At 47.2% G+C, this 14,342-nt stretch overlaps 1 protein-coding gene across 4 annotated transcripts in view; it reads left to right on the top strand.

The window, feature by feature from the left end:
• The window catches only part of dhrsx (dehydrogenase/reductase (SDR family) X-linked), a 319,469-nt gene that overhangs the window by 199,046 nt on the left and 106,081 nt on the right, over positions 1 to 14,342 (top strand). For all 4 annotated transcript variants that reach the window (XR_011595705.1, XM_070892525.1, XM_070892524.1 and 1 more), the window contains exon 5: positions 10,938 to 11,145. Coding sequence is in view for 3 of the 4 variants with exons in the window: in XM_070892525.1 (XP_070748626.1) it covers positions 10,938 to 11,145 (208 nt within the window). In the remaining variant the exon portion in view is untranslated. The remainder of the gene's footprint in view (positions 1 to 10,937; positions 11,146 to 14,342) is intronic.

Genomic DNA, 14,342 nt, shown 5'->3' with positions numbered 1-14,342 from the left:
TGCCTACTGTATAAGCTATTTCTGTTAGCTATAGGAAGCTATCAGGTTGTTTTTTTTTTATATATAAAATTTTCTAAAAATGATCTTCAGTTACAATAAAGTACAATCTTGTGATCCCCAGAACATTGGATTGCATTAGATTTCCTGGAAAGAACTGTATGACACTCAAAATATCTACCACCAGATAAATGATAGAAATTACTGTTTCTGCTGTACCTTCATTGTTTACCAGAGTAGCCAAAATCAAATGGTTGTATAGAAAGATTTGAGTGTCAGCCTTGACTCAGTGGTCGTGGTATCTCAAAAATGGAAAAGTGTTAAAAAGAAAGTTATACAATTGTTTCAACCAACAATATTTAAGTTTTGCTTTGAAGCATTCACTCTCCCTGCTTCCTCTCCTGAATGTCCATGGACAGTGGGAGCTGTCTCTTGCCTCACGCAAGAGGTTATTCTTCACGTGCGAGCTTAGGTAGCGAGTGTTGGCTATTCACAGCTGAGCCCAATCCTACCCTCTCTCTGCATTCATACCTGCAATGCTTTCCAGCAGGGTTACATAGAGTGTACAGCACAGAAACAGACTATTCGGCCCAACTGATCTATGCCGCATTTATGCTCCACATGAGCCTCTTCATGAAATCCTACAGAAAGAAAGACTTATATTTATATAGTGCCTTTCTTGACCACCAGACATCTCTAAGTGCTTTACAGCCAATGAAGTACTTTTGGAGTGTAGTCACTGCTGTAATGTGGGAAACACGGCAGCCAGCTTGCACGAAGCAAACTCCCACAGACAGCAATGTGATAATGACCAGATAATCTGTTTTTGTTATGTTGATTGAGGGATAAATATTGGCCAGGACACCGGGGATAACTCCTCTGCTCTTCTTCGAAATAGTGCCACGGGACCTTTTATGTCCACCTGAGAGAGCAGACAGGGCCTCGATTTAACATCACATCCAAAAGATAGCACCCCCGACAGTGCAGCACTCCCTCAGCATTGCACTAGAGTGCCAGACTAGATTTATGTGCTCAAGTTTCTGAAGTGGGACTTGAACCCACAACCTTCTGACTCAGTGGTGGGTATGCTTCCCACTGAGCCACAGTAGACACTACCAGCACATCCTTCTATTGCTTTCTCACTCGTGCTTATCTAGCGTGTCCTTAAATGCAACTATGCCATTCGCTTCACCTACTCCAGCTGGTAGCGAATTGCACATTCTCACCACGAAGTTTCTCCTGAATTCCTTATTGAATTTATTCGTGACTATCTTATGTTTACGGCCTCTAGTTTTGGACTCCACCACAAGTGGAAACATCTTCTCTATGTCTACCTTATCGAACCCCTTCACAATTTAAAAAATGCCCTCAGTCTTCTCTTTTCTAGTGAAAAGAGCCCCAGCCTCTTCAGCCTTTCCTGATACCTATATCCTCTCAGTTCTGGGAATGACTGGAATGGCTAATTTTTTTTTTTTGCCCTTGCCAGTCTGGGTCACAAGGCCAACTGGATCTCTCAAATCACAGGCCTAACTCAACTAGCTGATCAACGAACTCAGCAGACTTGCGATTGAATCTGGAACTTTTAATTGGTATGGCTTGATGCTGCTTTGAGCAGCACTCATCCTATTGGGAGAGATAACATTATTTGGTTAGAGCACCTTTCGGGGGAGAAATCGGGGTCGTCTGCGCTTCCTGTTAGCACCCCAGGGGGGCGCTAACGGTGCGCAAATGAGCGCTGCTAAATTCCATGGCAGTTTTCCCTGAACCTGCGCCGGGCGATGACAGCGGCAGTTTCAGGGGGTGCGTACCAGGCTGCAGGTCGCTCGAGGGGTGCTAGTTAAAAGGACGGTGGAAAATAAATCGGCCAACCTGCGTACCGCGACCCGTTTTATCCTTGAACGTGGGGTCCGTGCCGCGATCTGGCAGCCCGGCACTCCACTGGTGCCACGGCAACCCGCTCCCCGGTGGTCCAGGTAGGGATCCACAGAGTCTACAGCTTGGCCCTCCCTTTTAATGAAGGGGAGGGCCCCTTCTACGTGGCAGCGCTATGCTCCCCAGCGAGTGGCGCTGAGTCCTGCTTCCTCTGCTTCCGTCCCCTTTGCGCCCCAGAGAGAAAGTGGAGCGCATTATTTTTCGCTCGATTTTCTCTCGGGCGGTAACCCCAATATGGCAGGCGGGGCGGGACTTCGGCGCCTGACCCAGGAGCTCCTGCCCCGCGGCTGTTACCGCTCCCAAAAGGGGCACAACTCAATTTCCCCCCGTTAGGGTATTGTGCACAGTTCTGGTGCCCGTATTACAATAAAGCAGAGAGCCATGGGAGAAAATGCAAAAAAGATTGATAAGGATGATGCTAGAACTGAGAGGGTACAACTATCAGGAAAGACTGGAGAGGCTGGGACTCTCTTCTCTAGAAGACAGAAGATTGAAAGGTGACCTGTTAGAGGTTTTTAAATTGTGAAGGGGTTCGATAGGGTAGACGTAGTGAAGATGTTTCCATTTGTCGGTGAGTCCAAAGCTAGAGGCCATAAATATAAGGTAGTCACTAATAAATTCGATAAAGAATTCAGAAGAAACCTTTACTCAGAGAGTGGTCAAAATGTGGAACTTGCTACCATATAAAGTGGTTGAGGTGAATAGCAGAGCAATATTTAAGGGGACGCTAGACAAGTAAATGAGGGAGGAAGGAATAGAAGAATTTATTGGGTGAGATAAAGTAAGGTGGGAGGAGGCTCTGTGGAGCATGGACATGTTGGGCCGAATATTTTGATAGAGTGGATACAGAGAGAATGTTTCCACTTGTGGGGAAGAGCATAACGAGAGGCCATCAATATAAGATCGTCATCAACAGATCCAATAGAGAATTCAGAAGAAAATTCTTTACCCAAAGAGTGGTGAGAATGTGGAGCTCACAACCACTGGGAGAGGTTGAAGTGAATAGTATCGAGGGGAGGCTAGACAAGCATATGAGGGCGAAGGGAATAGAGGGTTATGCTGATAGATTTAGATGAGGAAAAATGGGAGGAGGCTCGAGTGGAGCATAAACACCGACATGGACTGGTTGGGCCGAATGGTCTGTTTCTGTGCCGTATATTCTATGTATGTAATCCTATGTATGAATGGCCTGTTTCTGTGCTGTAAAATTCTATGTATTTATTCATTTTAATATTTGTATATGTAACAGAATCATTTCTAGCTAATTGAACTGGATAGGAAAAAGAATAGAAAGAAATGACAGGAGTGAGCAGGAGACACTTGGTCCACAAGGCAGGCATACACACTTTGTAAGCTATTGAAACAACCAGTCTTGTTGAATACCCTGACTGATTGCTAATTTATAACGGAACAGATTGCTCTATTTAATTCGCATCCATTCCATCAGTTTGAATTGCTAAATGTCCTGACAGCAACCAATATTGTGCAAACTGTTAAGCCACACGCTGTCCATGAAATCCTTTTTGTGATGCATACAATTGTTCATGGAACGGCATTTATTTATCGGTAAATTATTTTTCTTTTCAATTTCAATTTTGTGAGTTCTATGCAATTCACAACTGGGAGACATCACTCTCAACCATTGTGTTGTAGTTGGAATGTGCTAAAGTTAAGCAGTGCCCCCGAGGCAAGAATCCCAAGGTGGCAAAGTAGGACAGTTTGCTTCCGCCCCAAGCGCCAACCCCAGTTTCTACATTTCAAAGCATCAGGGCTTGAGAGGTATGTGGAGAGAGAACGAAGGCCTCTACCATTGTCACTCTTCAGCTGACTTCCACACTGTTGGAAGGTGAATGACCCAGGTGATTCTCAGACCCTATGAGGAAGCACTTGTCACCACCTGGGTAGAGCTGCGGAACACCAAAGGGCAGAAAACGCTAGTGGGAGTTGTGTACAGACCACCAAACAGTAGCAGTGAGGTTGGGGATGGCATCAAACAGGAAATTAGGGATGCGTGCAATAAAGGTACATCAGTTATCATGGGTGACTTTAATCTACATATAGATTGGGCTGACCAAACTGGTAGCAATACGGTGGAGGAGGATTTCCTGGAGTGTATAAGAGATGGTTTTCTAGACCAATATGTCAAGGAACCAACTAGAGCGCTGGCCATCCTCGACTGGGTGTTGTGTAATGAGAAAGGATTAATTAGCAATCTTGTTGTGCGAGGCCCCTTGGGGAAGAGTGACCATAATATGGTAGAATTCTTCATTAAGCTGGAGAGTGACACAGTTAATGCAGAGACTAGGGTCCTGAACTTAAAGAAAGGTAACTTTGATGGTATGAGACGTGAATTGGCTAGGATAGACTGGCAAATGATACTTAAAGGATTGATGATGGATAGGCAATGGCAGACATTTAACAATTGTACATCCCTGTCTGGCGTAAAAATAAAACGGGGAAGGTGGCTCAACCGTGGCTAACAAGGAAAATTAGGGATAGTGTTAAATCCAAGGAAGAGGCATAGAAATTGGCTAGCAAAAGCAGCAAACCTGAGAACTGGGAGTCTTTTAGAATTCAGCAGAGGAGGACAAAGAGTTTAATTAGGAGGTGGAAAATAGAGTATGAGAGTAAGTTTGCAGGGAACATAAAAACTGACTGCAAAAGCTTCTATAGATATGTGAAGAGAAAAAGATTAGTAAAGACAAACGTAGGTCCCTTGCAGTCAGAATCAGGTGAATTTATAATGGGGAACAAAGAAATGGCAGACCAATTGAACAAATACTTCGGTTCTGTCTTCACTAAGGAAGACACAAATCACCTTCCGGAAATACTAGGGGACCGAGGGTCTAGCGAGAAGGAGGAACTGAAGGAAATCCTTATTAGTCAGGAAATTGTGTTATGGAAATTGATGGGATTGAAGGCCGATAAATCCCCAGGGCCTGATAGTCTGCACCCCAGAGTACTTAAGGAAGTGGCCCCAGAAATAGTGGATGCATTGGTGGTCATTTTCCAACATTCTACAGACTCTGGATCAGTTCCTATGGATTGGAGGGTAGTTAATGTAACCCCACTTTTTAAAAAAGGAGGGAGGGAGAAAACAGGGAACTATCGACCAGTTACCCTGACATCGGAAGTGGGGAAAATGTTGGAATCAATTATTAAAGATGAAATAGCAGCGCATTTGGAAAGCAGTGACGGGATCGGTCCAAGTCAGCATGGATTTATGAAGGGGAAATCATGCTTGACAAATCTTCTAGAATTTTTTGAGGATGTAGTTAGTAGAGTGGACAAGGGAGAACCAGTGGATGTGGTGTATTTGGACTTTGAAAAGGCTTTTGACAAGGTCCCACACAAGAGATTAGTGTGCAAAATTGAAGCACATTGTATTGGGGATAATGTATTGACGTGGATAGAAAACTGGTTGGCAGACAGGAAGCAAAGAGTAGGAATATACGGGTCCTTTTCAGAATGGCAGGCAGTGACTGGTGCGTTACCGCAAGGTTCAGTGCTGGGACCCCAGCTTTTTACAATATACATCAATGATTTAGACGAAGGAACTGAATGTAATATCTCCAGATGACACTAAGCTGGGTGGCAGTGTGTGCTGTGAGGAGGATGCTAAGAGGCTGCATGGTGACTTGGACAGGTTAGGTGAGTGGGCAAATGCATGGCAGATGCAGTATAATGTGGATAAATGTGAGGTTATCCATTTTGGGGGCAAAAACACAAAGGCAGAATATTATCTGAATGGTGACAGATTAGGAAAAGGGGAGGTGCAACGAGACCTGGGTGTCATGGTACATCAGTCATTGAAAGGTACAAGAGACGATGAAGAAGGCAAATGGCATGTTGGACTTCATAGTGAGAGGATTTGAGTATAGGAGCAGGGATGTCTTACTGCAGTTGTACAGGGCCTTGGTGAGGCCACACCTTGAATATTGTGTACAGTTTTGGTCTTCTAATCTGAGGAAGGATATTCTTGCTATTGAGGGAGTGCAGCGAAGGTTCACCAGGCTGATTCCCAGGATGGCAGGACTGACATATGAAGAAAGACTGCATCGACTGGGCTTATATTCACTAGAATTTAGAAGAATGAGAGGGGATTTCGTAGAAACATATAAAATTCTGACTGGATTAGACAGGGTTAGGGTTAGGAAGAATATTCCCGATGTTGGGAAAGTCCAGAACCAAGGGTCACCGTCTAAGGATAAGGGGTAGGCCATTTAGGACCAAGATGAGGAGGAACTTCTTCACTCAGAGAATTGTGAACCTGTGGAATGCTCTACCACAGAAAGTTGTAGAGGCCAGTTCATTAGATATATTCAAAAGGGAGTTAGATGTGACCCTTACGGCTAAAGGGATCAAGGGGTATGAAGAGAAAGCAGGAATGGGGTACTGAGGTGAATGATCAGCCATGATCTTATTGAATGGTGGTGCAGGCTCGAAGGGCCGAGTGGATTACTCCTGCATCTATTTTCTATGTCTATGTTTCTTCCTTTCTCTTCCAGCCAGACCTGCGCAATGCCTCATCAGTTCTGTGTTCCAGAAGTCCGATCAATAGTTCTTTGTTTTCTTTCAGTTCAGCTGGAGGCTGTATTGACTCCCAAGCAATCACCTGACCAGTTTGGAGCTGGAAAATCTAGCTTTGTTGAGTAATAAGAAGGGAAAAGAAAGAAAGACTTGCATTTATATAGCGCCTTTCATGACCTCAGGATATCCTAAAGCGCTTTACAGCCAATGAAGTACTTTTGAAGTGTAATCGCTGTTGTAGGAAACACGGTAGAAAGCTAACACTAAAAGTCTGTTTCTGATCACCACATTCACAAAAAACAAGCCCATTTACGAACAGATCTATTTTGTGTTCATAGATATGAGAGTGAAGCCATGTCCTGCTCGCACGTGTGCATGCAAGCTTGTTTTGAGTTCATTTGTGGGTGTGCAGAGCCATTTCATGTTCACCCACTGTAGGATGTGCAGAAATAACCCCTCACCCCGTCCAACAGTTTATAGAGTTCAGACCCGTAGGACAGAACAACACAATGAATGAGTGAAAAACTTCTTTTTACTTAAAATCAGCAAGAATTGACAAGCAAGTTCACACAAAACTGTTGCATATAATACCCCCTTGATTATACACAGGATTATTCCCTTACTTTAAAATCAAGTTATGATAAGCAAAGACCACATACGTACTAGCACCAGAGAGTGGTCAGTTCGATGAATACTAGATGTACGATTTTAACTGGCAATTATCAGATTGCCTTCGCGACTGCAGCCCCGAATGTCTTTTCGCAGCACTATTTATACCTCAAAACTTGGTAAGTTGCCCACTGCGTGCATGTTCCGAGCTATACTAGTTGGTTTCTTAATTTCTTTTTATCAACAGTCAGTTAATTAAATGTTTTATGTTTTATTTCAGTTGCCTCAAATACATAACTGTCTATAGATGGTCTTGTTTTTTTTCCTTGTGACAGCTGAACAGTCCGTTCCCATCCAAGGTCGGTTACTCCTTATCTGTAAAAACAATTTGCTGCTTCGACAGTTCTACAGAGTTCCCACAGGAGTCAGTCTCTTGGCTTCCAAAAGCATGCTGGGTCATTAAATTTGGTCAAGCTCTTAAGTTTGGCCAATTTGTAGCAAATTTACAGCAAAAATGTTGTATTCTTACACCCACATATGCACAAATCATTTTTGCATTATATAAGCATATGAAAAGAAGGTACAAAAATACCATCAGCCCCATCGAGCCTACTCCTTTCCAGTCAGTGGTATAACCTCACATGCTATTCACCCACTCCCTAACCATACTATCTCCTGGAAAAGATGCAAAACGTACCACAAAAAAGCTGTAGTTAATTTAGGGGAAATGCCAGCAAATTGCTCTCTGACTCCCTCAAGTAATGTAGCCCAATAGGCCATGACTGCCGATGACTCATCAGAATCACAAGTAACTAGCAACTTATCTTCATAACTGGAAATATGCAGTTCTGTCCAATACTTTCCAAGTACCTTCTTAAAGGACTCTAGTGACTCCACTCTCATATGAGACCATACCTGGAGTATTGTGTGCAGTTTTGGTTTTCTTACCTAAGGAAGGGTATACTTGCCATAGAGAGAGTGCAACGAACGTTCACCAAACTGATTCTGGGGATGGGGGGATATTGTCCTGTGAGGAGAGAATGAGTAGACTAGATCTATATTCTTTCGAGTTTAGAAGAATGAGAAGTGATCTCATTGAAACATGCAACATTCCTACAGGGCTTGACAGGGTAGATGCAGGGAGGATGTTTCCTCTGGCTGGGGAGTTTAGAACCAGGGGTCACAGTCTCAGAATAAGGGATCGGCCATTTAGGACTGTGATGAGATGAAATTTCTTCACTCAGAGGGTGGTGAATCTTGGAAATTTTCTATCTCAGTATATTCAAGACAGAGATCTATAGATTTTTGAATATTAAGGGAATCAAGGTATATGGGGATAATGCAGCAAAGTGGGGTAGAAGATCAGCCATGATCTTATTGAATGGGGAGCAGATTCTCCTAATTCTTATGTTCTTATACTGACGGTGTCTCAGCAGTTTGAACCACAGTGGAACGACTATGAATGGAAATACTTTCTGTATCTAACCTCGTAGCCTAGGTATGACCTCAAGTCCTACCCTTCCTATCCTTTTCAAATAACTTATCTAATTGGACTATATCCAATCCCTTTCTCATTTGAAAATTTCAATCATATAAGAACATAAGAATTGGGAGCAGAAGCAGGCCATACGGGCCCTTAAGCCTTCTCTGCCATTCAATAAGGTCCTGACAGATCTTCGACCTCAACTTCATTTTCCCGTCCGATCCCCATATCCCTTGATTCTTCTAGACTCCAAAAATCTATCAATCTCAGACTTGAATATATTCAACAATTAAGCAGTCACAGCCCTTTGGGGTAGAGAATTCCAAAGATTCACCACCCTCTGAGTGAAGAAACTCCTCCTCATCTCAGTCTTAAATGGCCGACCCCTTATTCTGAGACTATGCCCTCTAGTCTTAGACTCTCCAGCCAGGGGAAACAACCTCTCAGCATCTACCCTGTCAATCCCCCTCAGAATCTTATATGTTTCAATGTGATCACCTCTCATTCTTCTAAATTTGAGAGAGCATAGGCCCAATCTACTCGTATCCTCTCTATGCCTGCATTTCTCAAAAGTAACCCAAATTCTTGGAACTTATCCTCACAATTTGCAGCTGTAAGATTTGGTATCATCTAGTCTCTCTTCCATTTGTGTATCCTCTCCAGAGACTCAAAACCCTTCACCATGTGCAAGGATCAAAACTGGCTACGGGGGTTGAAATTTGTCTTGGGCAGTGGAGATAAATGGGCGATAGTGAATCAGAAGCCCATTGTATACTTAGCTGCTCCATTTTAGATCTATTAATGAAAGGATAGCTAGAGTCCCCTATAATGCTGCACTGTTCTGCTATTATTCTGATTTGCTCACAGAGTTCCCTGTCTTGCACTAGCGTTTTTGTTTATTCATTCTTGGAATGTGCAAGGCCAGCACTTATTGCCCATTCCTTAAATGCCCTCAAGATGGTGGTGGTGAGCCACCGCCTTTAACCGCTGCAGTCTGTGTGGTGAAAGTGCTCCCACAGTGCTGTTCGGGAAGCAGTTCCAGGATTTTGACCCAGCGACGATGATGGAACGGCAACATTTTTCCAAGTCAGGAGGGTGTGTGACTTGGAGGGGAACTTGCAGGTGGTGGTGTTCCCAATCGCCCGCTGCCCTTGTCCTTCTAGGTGGTAGAGGTCGCGGGTTTGGGAGGTGCTACCGAAGAAGCCTTGGTGAGTTGCTGCGATGCATCTTGTAGATGGTACACACTGCAGCCACGGTGCGCACGGTGTATTAGAACGCTGTTGCTTCAGAGGCCTATAGTATGTGCCAAGGATCAACTGTGGACCAACCCTACGCTCTACCCAAACTACTTCACCCCCTCCTGCTGACCAATATTATCCCTTTCAATTGCAGTTGTATCCTAAAGGAACACTCTATTCTTCGTAATCCGGCCTATCCTTACAGATTCCCATGTAGCCATTCGAATGCATTTCTGATCGATTACAATTATCCAACCAGGTCGCAGAGATAACAGTCACACTGAAGCAGAAGTCTGTAATTCCAGCATTTTAATTTTAATACTCATATCATTAACATCGAAACATTTCAAGAAATCCCACAATTGTCTTGCTACCTTGATCCCTATAGTTGAAGGTCATTAAGTTGTTACTACAATTACTACTGCTTTCCAGAGTGACACACATGAGTGACGGTATTCTCAAACTTCCTATCCATTGTATCACTAATGTGTACAATCCCCTTGCTTTCCCCTTTTATAAACCATTGACCCTACTATCTGTTCCTCTTACCCCAAACGCACCAGAAAACACATAACTGCCCCACTGAATAATTCCATTTTTCATTCGCACCTGAATGTGAAGACATACGAACAATGTTTCTGTAAAGCTGTGTGACTGCACAGTGGTCTGGAGGTCCCGCACAGGCTTCCCGTTGGCTTTTAAATGGAAAAAAACGTGCATGCGTAAATATTTGAACTTAAAGCGGCCGTGCACCCCAAAAAAATTACAAGGAGCATTGGCTATGAACATACGGAAATGACGGGCAGGAAAAGATCAGGTGGTCTACCATGCCTGCCCCACACTCATGGTGGCTGGAGCATCATGACTTGACACTTCCTACCACCCCCCCCCCCCCCCCAGCCATGCAATTTCCTGGGCGAGGCAGAAAAACCCAGCCAACAAGAGAAAAAAATACCCTGGAAAATTCCTCTCCGCTTGTATATGTAGATCACAAGTGGACTGGTTTTGTGCATCATGCTGGAACCGACCCACACTCCGAGCCCTGCCCTCTGCTCCGCCGCCCGCCCATTTTTTCGCAGCTGGTCTGACTAAGACATGCCCACCACTGTACTTTTCTCGCCTAAAAATGGTTCCGCTTTCAATTTCAGCGGCAGTGATGCTGGTGCCCCAGAGAAGCACTGCGGACGGATTTGAGGAGCACTTTGGCGTGAACTACCTCGCGCACTTCATGCTGACCCATCTTCTCCTGGACATCCTGAGGCAGTCGGGGAGCCACGACTGCAACAGTCGAATTGTCACCGTCTCTTCGGCCACCCATTATATCGCAGAACTAAACCTTAACGACTTGCAAAGCAGGTAGGACTATGAGCCACAGGTGTGTGGCAGCAAGGTATAAGCGCTCACAAACTTGCATGTGTATGCCTTTTTATTTTCAACTGAGAGTGGTGGTACCTCTGGGAACCTGAATTTAAACAAAATCACCAGACATTGTGCCAAAAATGAAAGTTTGCACCATTAAAAAAAGAAGTGATTGCCGGAATACTCAATACCTCCTCAAACAATGGGGCAGGAATCCCAGCCTTCCGAGCCCGTACGATGTTTCTACGGACCCGGGAAGGCATCGGAAAAGCCGGTTTTCAGCGAGCAATGCGTATGTGCTTAAAACCGGCTTTTCCGATCTGTCAAGCAGATCGGAGAGCGAGAACATTTGCACAGGCAAGGTTGCGGGATTTACTCCTATCTTGCCCAGCAAATGTCCTCAAAACTATTGCGCCTGATAAAAGCAGACGCATTGCCTACTTTTACAGGCGTAAGAGTTTTAAAACACACTTAAAACATAAAAAATAATATTAATAAAACACATTATTTTTAAAAACCCTACCCAATTCATTACATTTATTTTTAACCAGAATTAAAACTTTTTTTAAAAGTCGGTAAATTTTTTTTCTTAATAAACATGTCTAACAACTTTAATTTCTATTAGTGTATTTATGTGAGGTGTTTTTTTTTAATGTTTTATGTAGTGTTTGTGTGTTTTGGGGTGTTTCTCATTCATAATAATAGGAGTTTCGGACTTACGAATCTTCTGCTACTATGGGCCCAAGTTTCCACATGATTTGCGCCTGAGTTTTAGGAGCAACTGGTGGAGAACGGACTATCTTAGAAATCGCAGTTCTCCATTTTTTTTTCTGCAGTTCTAGTCAGGTAGAACAGTTCTACTTTGGAACAGAATTTTTTCTTCAAAAGGGGGCGTGTCCGTCCACTGACGCCTGATTTGAAAGTTTCCACAGTGAAAATGTACTCCAAACTAAAGTAGAATGGCGCCAGTGAAGATTTTTGTAGAACTGAAAAAACTTGTTCTACACATTAAAAAATCAGGCGCAGGTTACAAATTAGGCGTCCAGAACGAGGTGGGGGGGAAGGGAAGTCATTAAATTCTATAATAAATCCTTATTTATACTTAGACATATATTATACAAATAAATCCAACCTGAATAAACATTTATAAGCAAAGAAAAGATTAAATAAACCATCTTCCTACCTGTGTGAAAGTGCTTCAGGCAGGCCTTTCGGGACCGAAGGCTGAACGGGCCGGCCCGAGACTTCGGGCAGGGCCCGTCCCCAGCACCAGATTTGCAGGTAGGTGGCGTTGGGTTGGGTCGCGTTGGGGAGGGGTGGGGGGGAGGAAGAGGGGGAGGGGTGGGGGAAGAGAGAGAGAGAGAGAGGGGGGAGAGAGAGAGAGAGAGAGAGAGAGGGGGGAGAGAGGGGAGGGAGAGAGGAGGGAGAGAGAGAGAGGGGAGGGAGAGAGAGAGAGGGGAGGGAGAGAGAGAGAGGGGGAGGGAGAGAGAGAGAGGGGAGGGAGAGAGAGAGAGGGGAGGGAGAGAGAGAGAGGGGAGGGAGAGAGAGAGAGGGGAGGGAGAGAGAGAGAGGGGGAGGGAGAGAGAGAGAGGGGAGGGAGAGAGAGAGGGGAGGGAGAGAGAGAGAGGGGAGGGAGAGAGAGAGAGGGGGGGGAGAGAGAGAGAGGGGGGAGAGGGGGAGAGAGAGAGAGAGAGAGAGGGGGGGAGAGAGAGAGAGAGAGGGGGGGGAGAGGGAGAGAGAGAGAGGGGGGGGGGAGAGAGAGGGGGGGGAGAGGGGAGAGAGAGAGGGGGGGGAGAGAGAGAGAGAGGGGGGGGGAGAGGGAGAGAGAGAGAGGGGGGGGGAGAGGGAGAGAGAGAGAGGGGGGGGAGAGGGAGAGAGAGAGAGGGGGGGGAGAGGGAGAGAGAGAGAGGGGGGGGAGAGGGAGAGAGAGAGAGGGGGAGGGGAGAGAGAGAGAGAGAGAGAGAGAGAGAGGGGGGGGAGAGAGAGAGAGAGGGGGGGGAGAGAGGGGGGGGGAAGAGAGGGGGGAGAGAGGGGGAGGGAGAGAGGGGGGGAGGAGGGGGGGAGAGAGGGGGGGGGGGAGAGAGAGGGGGAGGGGAGAGGAGGGGGGAGAGAGAGAGAGAGGGGGGAGAAGAGAGAGGGCAGAGAGAGGGGGGAGAGAGAGAGGGCAGAGAGAGAGGGGGGGAGAGAGAGAGGGCGGAGAGAGGGAGGGGGGAGGAAGAGAGAGAGGGCGGAGAGAGGGAGGGGGAGGAAGAGAGAGAGGGAGTGGGGGAGAGGGAGAGGGGGGGAGCGAGAGAGAGGAGGGGGGGCGGGGGGGGGAGCGGAGAGAGAGGAGGGGGGGCGGGGGGGGAGCGGAGAGAGGAGGGGGGGCGGGGAGGGAGGAGGAGAGAGGGGGAGGAGGAGAGAGGGGGGGGAGTGGAGGGAGGGGAGAGAGGAGGAGGGGAGAGGGGAGGAAGAGAGAGAGGGCGGAGAGAGGGAGGGGGAGGAAGAGAGAGAGGGCGGAGAGAGGGGAGGGGGAGGAAGAGAGAGAGGGCGGAGAGAGGGAGGGGAGGGAGAAAGAGGGAGGGGGGGAGCGAGAGAGAGGAGGGGGGGCGGGGGGGGAGGAGGAGAGAGGGGGGAGGGGGGAGGAGGAGAGAGGGGGGAGGGGGGAGGAGGAGAGAGGGGGGAGGGGAGGGAGAGAGAGAGAGGGGAGGAGAGAGAGGGGGGGGAGAGAGAGAGAGAGAGGGGAGGGGGAGGGGGGGAGAGAGAGGAGGGGGGAGGGGGGGAGAGAGAGAGAGGGGAGGGGGAGGGGGGAAGAGAGAGAGGGGGAGGGGAGGGGGAGAGAGGGGAGGGGAGGGGGGGGAGAGAGGGGAGGGGAGGAGGGGAGAGAGGGGAGGGGAGGGGGGGAGAGAGAGAGAGGGAGAGGGGGAGAGAGAGAGAGAGGGAGGGGGAGGGGGAGGGAGAGGGGAGGGGGGGGTGGAGGGGGAGAGAGAGAGGGGGGAGGAGGGGAGAGAGGGGGGGAGAGGGAGAGAGAGAGGGGGGGAGAGAGGAGAGATAGAGGGGGAGAGAGGGGAGGGGAGGGGGGGGAGGAGGAGGGGGAGGGGGGGGAGAGGAGGGGGGAGGAGAGGAGGAGCCCCCAGGGAGAGGGGAGGAGAGAGGAGGGGGAGGGGGGGGAGAGGAGGGGGGGGAGAGGTAGAGGGGGAGAGAGAGAGCAGAGG

Source organism: Pristiophorus japonicus, chromosome 10, assembly GCF_044704955.1.
Source record: "Pristiophorus japonicus isolate sPriJap1 chromosome 10, sPriJap1.hap1, whole genome shotgun sequence".
Classification (NCBI taxonomy): Eukaryota; Metazoa; Chordata; class Chondrichthyes; family Pristiophoridae; genus Pristiophorus; species Pristiophorus japonicus.
The sequence above is the reverse complement of the archived record's forward strand: the minus strand, read 5'-3'. Positions and strand labels throughout refer to the sequence as shown.